We start from the raw sequence: 11,053 nt of genomic DNA, 5'->3' as shown, positions 1-11,053 counted from the left end.
TCCAAATTCTGATTTGCCACATTTAACATTTAGTATTGAGCAAGATACTGGTCCTGTTGACATCAACAGCATGAACTTCACCTATCAATCAATTTTAAATCAAGGTTTATAAATTTAATACACTGTTAACAAAAAACAACGGAACTTCCCCCAAGCCCTTGAATGATTCTTCAGGTAATCTTGTGCCAATATAATGAACATGAAGAGATCTGAAGTACTGCAGTGATGGCTACCCACTATGCAAAGCCTAGCACAGGTCAAATTTAAGAAAAAAATTTGATTACCCTTAGATGTAAAATGCCAACTTTGTAAATTCTACTGTATGAAAATTCATACTCACTTGAGAACTGTATGCCAAACATTCATTATAAATTAAGTTTCATACTGTGGCCTACAGATCTATGTAAGATAAGCCTTTTGCTCGCATGTCTCCATTCCCTACAAGGAAAAAAAACCCAAAAAACCAAAACAGATTTGAGCTTTGTAGCTGAGTATGTTCTATGGAACTATTGTCAAGGTCCTAAACCATTCACTAATAGGGGCAGTTTCATAGCTGTGGTGGGGCAGTGTTGCCAAAGAAGACTGTGTTCAGTCATCTGGTGACCACAGGTAGGAGAGATTGACACAGAGCATGTCAATGGCCCTGATAGCTGAAAAAAGCAGCCAGTCAGGAATGTGAGTCTTTTATTCTGTCTATGAAGCAAGAAGTGAGATATTCCCCTTCAGGAAATTCCTGGAGAAGTGGGTTTTTTTACAGACTTTTTCATACATCATAATAATCCTGTATAAAATGCAAAAGGGCACTGAAAATGAAATATGATTATTATATATGTAAGGTGCCAGGCAGTCCAGGAGACACATTAAATATGCAGGGCTCCACCTTGAGTTTCAGTTCTGCTCAGTAGAGGGGAGGGTCTCGAATCACAGTGGACATCTCACTGAACATTAATGACAGCCTATGCTCCAGTCTGGAGTGGCCCATGGTCTCATTTGTGGGACAAAGCATACATATTACAGCAAACCGTATTATTTCCCCTAACACTGTTCCATGAAACCAATAAAGACTCTTCTTCTGTGAGGTGATTTTCTGCTGGCTGGCCACAGCCAGATTGGCATAGCCCATATGATACAATTGAGTTGGTGTATAAATTTAATAACCCTAGTGTTTACCTAGAGTGGCAAACAAAATTTAATGGATCCTTCCTAGAGCTCTATCCTAAATACCTTGCTGTGATACCACAGTATGAGTTTAGGGAAACATTAAGTCTCACTACACAGTCCACATAATAAAATTTTAATAGATTTTTTTTGTGTTAGTATAATTTTTCTCTGCTCTTGGATCCATCTACTGAGATTCATGGTCCATTTTTGTCATTTCTAGCTAGAATGCAAGTTTCTACTAATGCTGCTGGTGAAAACTTAAGAGCACAGCTTCTGTTCCTGTCATCATTGCCTTCTGTTTGTACCTTCAGTCATTTCTGAGAGCCTTATTTTCCCTTTTTGTTACTCTCCTTTTTAATTACTACTTCTTAACCCTCTTTTCCACATATTCTCTTCCCCATGTCCTCTTTCTTCCTGCTCCTAATTGTATTTTTCACATCCATTCAAAGTCATGGATTCCCAGTCATTGATTGGCATAGGATATACAAACTTGCATGTGTATTTATCAAACTTGGCTTTTCGGATTTTATTGTTTGAAATGGCCAGAATGACCATCTCCATATACCAGCCTTCCCTAGGCAAACAACTGTGTAACATCTAAGACATGGTACCAAAGGAGCCAAAATAAGCCTGGAAACAACATTATACCCAAAATCTACTTATTTTCATGAGATGCCGATTTCACTGAGACACTTTGTTGTCTTTATCTCAGAATTATTTTAAAATCTCCTTTCTATTTAAACTTTATGAGTGTTATATAGGGGATGCAAAATCACAGTTTAAATGTAAGTCCAGCACTAAGTATGAGAAGGCACTGCCTCTCCATGAAATTGGGCAGCTTTGCAGCCCCTGCGGGAGGCGGCGGGCTGCCCAGCCCTGCAGTACCCCGACAGGACAGCAGATGGTGATCAAAGGGCCATTTAGGCCTTTTTTACACCAGGATGACACATACACACTTGTTGAAAAGGATTGTTACAGACAATTATCTCACTGCATGTTGAGTTAAAGATACATAGCTTTCTAAACAGGCAATACAGAATGTAAGGCAATATCATCTCCTCCAGGAAACAGTCAGTTCTTTTCTTTTTGTTTAGCTCTGTTTATTTTCTTGTGTCAGATAAAGTTCCTTGTTTACAGTAGGATGATTTCAGAAGAAAAAAAATATGAGACAGAGCAGCTCAGTGCACCTGGTTGGGCAGGTTGTTACACAGGCTATATCATCTAGCAGGTCATCTAGCATCTAGAAGGTGACTGATTATTTGTTTTTCAAGTGATATACAGACAATAAAAAGTACAGGAAAGAAGTGAACTGCCATCAAGAACCATCCCATACCTTCAGTTGCCATAACTGAATCTATAGTAATACATATTTCAAGAGCACAGCAAACAAGACTTACCAAGCAGAAGTAGAACATTGTAACGAGTGTATGAAACATGCATATTTACTCAGGTTTTTTCCTCTCACATAGTGAAATACAATAGTTAGATGGCACCTTTTGGCAAAAGTCAAGGGCAACCTCATTCTCATCTATATTGTAGTTCACCTATGAGACAGTACTTCAACTGAGTCAGACTAAGAGACAGAACCTGAAAGTGACCTGCCTTTAGGAAAGTTTCATCTTAATGTTTTTCATGATTCACCTGGAGTCATTAAAAGATCTGTACCTTGGGTTCACTGTATTTGGAGCAGATCGAAGTTTTCTGCACCATCATCTCAGTACCAGGTAATGGCTCCTATTAAGGACAGTGTACTGCACTCACTGGACAAAAAATCTGTGGGGAAGGTTGCAGAAGAGGTAAAATGGGAAGCAGAATTCTTACCAGCTGCACACTGAACCTGATGCTCTAGCAGTGACAATTCCAGTTGGCATGCCTTTTCAGAAAAATAGGACCAATGTATTTGTTACAACTGGCTAACATACTCTGAATATAATAGTCTTCTAGGATGTTTCTCTCAACTCTTTAACTGTTGGTACAAGAAAAAAAGAATTAAAAAAAATTGAATTGTCAAGATTTGAACATTTTAATGAATTAGGAAGTTGCTGACTTTCGAAGGTAAAAAAGTAAAAAAATCCCCAACAAATGCTTTCAAAAAAGTGAAATGCCCACATTTTTCTGTGTATTTCTTCATTACATATTTATTGTTATTATATTATTATATTATTATCCATTACATATCTAAAGAATATGGGAAGGAGGAGGGTGTATCTTGGGGGATGACTACAGGCCCACACCCTTTTCTTTCTTACATTGCACAGAAAATATTTTCTCCCCAACATTGTCAACCATGAGTTCAGAGGCTGGGCTGTGCAGTGCCTTTTATTTTCCTGTCCTTGCTACATGATAATCAGCCAAAGGAGCCCTGCATTCCCCTTCTGAGAATTAGTGCAACATATATAGGAAGAACATATGTGTAAACACATACATGCATACAACATATGCATCATGTTACATACATACCTGTGTACATATACATACCACGCACAAATGTGCGCATACATATGTATACAACTCTATGGCTACACTTTGGAGAGCAAGAATGGCCTTCTGAAATGGCGGATTAGTTTAGGGTCTCTAAGCCTTTCCACAGCATGCAACGCCATGCTCACTGCCGTGGATGCCGATGGGTTTGTACCTCAGGAAAGAGAGCTATTGTAACTGTGCTGTAGCCCACACTGTCTACTCACATAAATTGGAATCGCTCCATTTGAAGTCAATGGAGCTGCATCAATTTGCGCAAGCAGAAGAGCTGGCCAAGTATGTACTAGTTACTTTACATTCTGAGAAGACAATGTTCATAATTGAAAGTAATACCAAATGCTCTTAGCAAATACTATGAATTATTCAGATTAAATATAGAGCCTTCAAATGACTCTATAAAATGTTCTAAACAGCTGTGCCTTGTAATTGGAACTGACTGGCAAACTGGAAAGTATTGAATGTAGTCTGAATTTTACTTGATATCTGAGTAAAATGAGTATAACACTAGCCATATTCTGGATCCTGGCTGGGGTTATACTTGGGTTGTGGTTTAACCCCAGCCAGCAACTGAGCACCACACAGCAGCTCGCTCACTCCCCCCATAGTGGGACGGGGGAGAGAATCGGAAGAGTAAAAGTGAGAAAACTGCTGAGTTGAGAAAAAGACAATTTAATAGGGAAAGCAAAAGCTGCGCACGCAAGCAAAGCGAAACAAGGAATTCATTCACTGCTTCCCATCGGCAGGCAGGTGTTCAGCCATCTCCAGGAAAGCAGGGCTCCATCACGCATAACGGTTACTTGGGAAGACAAACGCCATCAGTCCAAACGTCCCACCCTTCCTCCTTCTTCCCCCAGCTTTATGTAGTGAGCATGCTGTCATATGGTATGGAATAGCCCTGTGGTCAGCTGGGGTCAGCTGTCCTGGCTGTGCCCCCTCCTAACGTCTTGTGCACCCCCAGCCTACTCACTGGTGGGGCGGTGTGAGACACAGAAAAGGCCTTGACTCTGTGTAAGCACTGCTCAGCAGTAATGAAAACATCCCTGTGTTATCAGCACTGTTTCCAGCACAAGTCCAAAACAGCCACATACTAGCTACTGTGAAGAAAATTACCTCTATCCCAGCCAAAACCAGCACATCTTGGTTTTCTACTAATGTTGTTTTCTCTTCAGGCCTTTTCTTCTTTGCAGCTGCAGTAATCCTAAGTGAAGCAAAGCATGTAGCTCCACGTTTGAGGTATGAGGATTGCATGTTCATTGATATGCACAACTCACACAGCATGAATGAGGTAGGTGATGAAAACAGGTGTTGGGGAATGAATAGTTTTGAGTGGAACCAGTGGTTTTCTACTATTTATGTACACTTCAGTTCCTAGAATAAAGCAGCATTTGCTTTGCAACTTTAGCTTTATTTTGTAAAAGCTAAACAGGATTCATAGTGGAAACTGACTTGTAAACAACTGTATCTGTGGCTATTTATCAAGAGCCTGTCTACTTAATTCAGAACAACTATGTCCCTTCAGAGGCTTGTATACATGGTTTATATGAAAGATATTTGAAGATTAAGTTTCATTGTCTGAAGTGGTATTTTTGGGTATCATCCTGAAGTGTGAGATTCTTATTCAAAAGAGAAAAGAAGAGCAGAAAGTGCTCAGCATTTTCTGAAAACCAGATCCTCTAAAACATTTGAAAGTGGGAATCAAAACTTTGAGGATATTCATTCATCAGCTTAGAAAATCTTGTCATAAAAGCTATCATTTCTTAGTTTCATAATAAGTTGTGTCCCAGTGTTGGCTCTTACATACCATATTCTATGTCTGCAGTATAGAGATATATAAATACTTTTTATTCATATATAAGGCTAACCTTTAAACATATTTTTGTTAGCTTCAGCTTGATTCCTCAGGACAAGCCCTTTCACCTTGAACTGTGTTGAAGCTGTTACTGAAGAGCCTATACTGTAGGCTAGATTAAAAAGGAATGGGGCAAATAACTGTCTAGTGAATGTTTGTGGTGATGCTTATAACACAGATTGTGATTGTAGACAGCAATGCAGAAGGGAAAAAGTTCTCTTTCTGGAGAAGAAAAGGCTTGGGAGGATCTTATCATTGTATATAAATATCTGAAGGGATGGTGCAAAGAAGATGGAGCCAGGCTCTTTTCAGTTGTGCCCAGTGACAGAACAAGAGCCAGCAGGCACAAAATGAAACACAGAAGGTTCTGCCTGTGAACATAAGGAAACAGCTTTTTACTATGAGGGTGACCCAGCACTGGCAGATGTGGCCCAGAGAGGTTGTCCAGTCTCCATCCTTTTAGATATTCAAAAGCCACCTGGACATAGTCCTGGGCTACTGGCTGTAGGTGGCCCTCACTGAACAGGGAGGTGGGTCAAGATGATCTCCAAAGTTCCCTCCCAACCCCAACCATTCTGTGATTCTGCAATGGTAGGTTTGATGTGCTCTGCACCATTTCTAATGAATGATTGCAATGTTACCTGTTATTAGCACAGGCCAGCAATTTGATGTTGTGTATGTTTTCAAGAGGTGTTTTTTGACACTCACAGCATCCTAGGACATTTTCCCCCAGGTCATCAAAATACATGGGTGCTCAATCATAAAGCTTTCAGGTTAGACATTATTCCAGCAACTCAGTGTAAATGTCACACTCTGCTGAAGACATATTCCCATTCTTTGGCAAGAACACTGTGTAAGGCAAATAAATTAACAACATGAAAAACAATGAAGCAAAACCGATAGCAGCATGATACACTTATTTTTCATGTTTTATCCCCACAACTGCTTCCTACCAGCCAAGGTAAATGGTGGACAGTCTGGAAGATGTGTACTCTGGTTGCCTTAGGAAACAAACAGACATAAGGGCAGATTAATAATGAAACAGCTAATGCATCCCTTGGGAAAGAGGTACCTTCTGTTATTTTCTTTGACAGATTTTCCTGAAATGTCCCTTATTCCAAATACTTCCGGAAGCTTCTGACTACAGACCTGTGGGCAGGGTGTGAACAACACGTTGCATCACTTTATTACTTATAGTATCCACAAAGGGCCAATTTATCTGGCCAAACTTCCAGAGCTTATAGGATTTTCAAAAGTATAAATGAAAATAAAGGTGCAGAAATTTAAAGAGAACTTAATATATTGATATTTATGTGAGATTGATAGCATGATTTTTTGAAAATTGCTCTAGGTTCTCATTGACATATTCAGGTATCTAAAACCTTTAAGCATCTGGGATAAAAGCTTGATTTTTCTCTCTTTCACCACAATTTTGCAATGGTTTCTGTGGTGTTGTATCAATATAAGACATTGAGAGTTAAATCTCAGTAATTTCAACTGAATTGTATTCCTTATTTGTCATATAACCACATTACTGAAACTACTGTTGTGTGCAGCAAATGCACATAGGACCATATAATCAACATCTAATTAGCCCCACTTCATGTTGTATTTGCTTAATGTTAACTTTCTTAGAGCTATAATTTTTTCCTTTAACCATTATAGCAGTTGAATTTTAATTACATTACCAACAAAAAGCTCATTAACGTCACATAATTGGCAGCGTTTCCAAAAAAACCTGAACTAATTGAGTATTTTCTGAAGAGTTCCCATCAAAGTATAATTTAACCATTACAAACAGCTTGGCAACTACATTTACATAAAGATGTGTCTAAGGAATGTTCTCATGTGTGGAAAATCAGATTTGATATTGCCATTAACAAAACGAAGGAAGCTGTTACATAGCAAATCACTTCCACATTTTAATGATTTTGGCTAAACCCCATGTTTTTGTCAAGAGGGTCAAATGAAACCCCTTGCTTTTCCACAATTAAGCAGCAACCGATCTCTGACTGAGAGTTAGGAAGCAGCTTGCTTTGTGGGAAGGCTATTCCACAATCTTTTCCAGGTTATTTTGTACTCTCACCAGCTAATAACAGAGATGAGGTACTGTGTTAGACAGACCATGGTTCTTATGCAGTAGGTCAACTCAGAATTTTTTAAACACATGACCAGAGAATCATTTAATCTGCAATGGATCTCTTGCCAATTATCTTGTTCATATTCTTATGTTATGACAGGACTGATTTAATTACTAATCAAAAGAATACAAGTATACCAATAATTATTAGCCTTTAGCATTTTTAAAAGACTCCCCAAAATAGCTTCACTGGAAACAAAGCAAAGAAAGCCTGCATAATCCTTTGATCCTTCCCCTCCAGTCTGGGATGAATGAAATTGAGATTAATTTGAATGCTGAGGTGATGAATAGAGATTAAAAACAGGCTAATATGGCTCACATATTCTGAATACAGGCAGAAAAACCACTGAGATAAAATAGCTCTCATGAATGTCCTGCTTTCATATTTAAACCTGAACACTGCAAGTTTTGCAGAATCAAGGTTTCAAATAAGATTTGAATAAAATTTGAACACAGCATTCAATATTCTTGATAATTACCCAAACTTCAGCTTTAAATATTGTGTGTTCCTATCCCTGCTTGGATTCTTTCCAAGAAATTGGGAATAAATTTTGAGAAACTGGTTCTTGTTAGGATGCTAATTAGGTACTTGCACTGCTTTCTTTGTCCTTTCCCATTTTACAGTTGTAGTTAACAAATGCAAGCATATTCATCTGGCAATGTGCCTTTGCAATGGGCCACCTATCTTTGGACTGCAGAATGTAAGTTTAAGCAAGATGGCAATAAATGCACATGGCATTTTACATTCTGATTTTATTTTCTTCTGTCAAACAGGTGTTAAATGTGCCAAAACACATGTATTAGCATAACATTTGCTAATATACAATGTCAAAAGTGGATGTAAACATCAAGTTTAAAACTGCAAAGTTCCTGTTATCAATTCACCTGAAAACTATATAACCTGGGCACTGTTATCATTGCATTCTTCCAGAGATGTTTCAGATGCCTTAGCATGCTCTGACTTATTCTGACAAAGAAAAACATTGTTTGAGGAAGTGGGTCATATGTATGTAGAGATGTTTGCTGGAAAGGCCTGGAATTCCATGGTTCTGGTCAGTATACCACTGAAAAAGAAAAAAAAAAAGCCATAAAACCCCTATGTTATGTTTTCAATTCTGCAATAGTTAAACAATACAAGAACTTTATTTTATTACCATATAGAAGAAAGTGGGTGCCTCATGAAAACAGAGGGACTGGCTAATCTTTTTTCTTTTCATCAGTTTCCAGTATATTCATATTCTTGCTGAAAAAAAGTTTCTAAACCTTCTGTAATCTAGGAGTAACCATTACTGCCTCAGTACTGACAAGTCAGTTGTATTGAGTCAGGCAAAATAGCTTTGAGATGCCCTTAGAGATGAAATGCCCTTGACCTGCTGCATGGCCTTGGCAATAGGGGTCACAGTCTTGCTTAGTAATACTGGGCTCTAAGGAACAAACTTTCAGCTAAATGTTGTGGAATTCTATTCAAAACATCCTGCATTGCAGCAGGGCCATGAACATTGTGAATGGTGTACTGCAAATAAAATACACATATGAATTATGCTAACTCTTAGAAATAACTGACATTCCTCTGTAGCTGAACTAGAATGACTACAACTGCATACTGTATTCCAGATACTTGAGAAATAACCCAGGTTTGCTAAATATCAGTGAAGGAGGCAGACAATGTGGAATACACAAAAGGGCCTACAAATCCCAAGTACAGGGGAATCCCTGTGTGATCCCTTTTTGGGGAGTTCATGGCCCTGGAAAAGTGGACTCAGGCAGAAGGCCAGTACGTTTGATAGGAGGCAAACACTTTGGTCATTAGCCCAAAGAAAAAAGGTGCAGAAGCAGAGCTTAGCATGTAATTCAAAACTACTTTCCCCCTGTTAATTTCTCATTTATATCCTCTAACCTCTTGCCTATGTGCTTCTCTCTTTGCCTGCACCTGCAGTTTTGTGGAGAACTTGTTTTTTTCCTGATCCTGGATGTACTCTTGAATTCCTTATACCATTTTTGCTTGTTTCACCTTGTGCCTGTGGCAGGCATGTCCGGTTCAAGATAGAATCCATCAGAACCAGTGATGGTTTTGGCCCCAGAAGCCAGCTCCTTCATCTTCCTCTCTTTTACTAGCTCTGAGCAACTTTCATAAGGAGTCTGGATTCTCATTCTTCTCCCTGGCTCATTTTAAAAGCCTCTAAGTTATTCTTGACAAGAGGGAAATCCTGCTAGCATCCAAAGGGCAAGAAGGAACAAAAACCAAGAGCATGCAAATCCTTTGAGAAAGAAATTGTTCATGAAGAGTAACAAATGCACTAGCAATTGCCAGATTTTGAAGCATGTTCAGTTGAACTGGGTTCTTAAAAACATTGCCAAATGTCAGATAAGCTTATTGATAAAGCTATAAACCACTGTTCAAAATGAAAAATAGTCTGTTATTTACCATTGCCTGGAAATCCACCTGTGCATTAACCAGAGCTTTTGCAATTTGTGCTGAGTTCTGAAAATGTACATTATCTGAAAAAGGAAAAAAAGAGATTGGCTGTTGAAACGTGTAAATACCACAAAGCATAAAGTTATAGTGCATTAAGTTGTGTCCACTAATTATGAAGTGATACAGTTGACATTACTAAGAATGAGTAAGCATCTTATGATATGTCATATGGAAATCTACCAGAGATCTAAGTACTGACCCTAATCAAAGGCATAGAAAGATGCTTAATGTTTTTCAAACAAAGTGATTCTGGCTCTGTATTTGTACTGCCATTTGCAAACCTCACCATCTGCTGTTCCATGGATGAGAAGATACTCTACGTTTTGGAAATTCTTTGCTCTTGCCATCACAGTTGAATTCTGTTGAGAGGAAAAATGAACAGTTCAGCAGCTTCAATTTAAACCACTCAGTCACAGAGCTGAAAGGCTTTCATTACCTAGTAGAACAACAATCAAACAGTTGGACTGGCATAATAATGACAGCAGTGACTTCATATCAATCTGAGATTATAACAGAAGTCATATATATTTAGTGCCTTTTCTAAGGGCCAGTTCACAAAAAGCACAGCACTTGCCATGTGTCATTCCCTGGAGACTATAATTCCTGGCTACCCAGACAGCTCTACCAGAGCAGTTTGGTATTGAGCATTTCTGTTCTTTGAGTTGGGATGGAGAATAGGTACTGAGAACATGATCCAAAATCTTTAATAGGAGTCTTTCCACTAACTTCTTTGGGCGTTCAGGTCCCTCTGTATACAGAGGTGGTATGTGTGCTGCTAGAGGAAGCTATAGACTTCCTATCAATGTGAAGAAAAGAAGAAAGGCAACCTATTCCAGGTAGGGGAAGCTGTTCTGACCGTTTAGTATGCTTATGATGTTGTTATCAGAGAGCTAAATTTGCATGCAGCAGTCTGCATACCACAGCTAACAGTACCAACCAAAACCTT

The 11,053-nt window shown here is 38.7% G+C and overlaps 1 protein-coding gene across 2 annotated transcripts in view; it reads right to left on the bottom strand.

Annotated features, from left to right (window-relative positions):
* Positions 1–8,366: 8,366 nt before the first annotated feature.
* FAP (fibroblast activation protein alpha) overlaps positions 8,367–11,053 on the bottom strand; it is a 41,022-nt gene continuing 38,335 nt past the window's right edge. For both annotated transcript variants that reach the window (XM_009462002.2, XM_087733158.1), the window contains exons 24-26: positions 10,394–10,466; positions 10,057–10,130; positions 8,367–8,695 (exon numbers count right to left, since the gene is read on the bottom strand). In XM_009462002.2, coding sequence (XP_009460277.1) covers positions 8,594–8,695; positions 10,057–10,130; positions 10,394–10,466 — 249 coding nt within the window. In that variant the 3' untranslated portion in view covers positions 8,367–8,593. The remainder of the gene's footprint in view (positions 8,696–10,056; positions 10,131–10,393; positions 10,467–11,053) is intronic.

The sequence above is a fragment of the Nipponia nippon genome, unplaced genomic scaffold (genome assembly GCF_047370975.1).
Source record: "Nipponia nippon isolate SJK-2023a ecotype South Korea unplaced genomic scaffold, ASM4737097v1 scaffold_5, whole genome shotgun sequence".
Lineage (NCBI taxonomy): Eukaryota > Metazoa > Chordata > Aves > Pelecaniformes > Threskiornithidae > Nipponia > Nipponia nippon.
The sequence above is the reverse complement of the archived record's forward strand: the minus strand, read 5'-3'. Positions and strand labels throughout refer to the sequence as shown.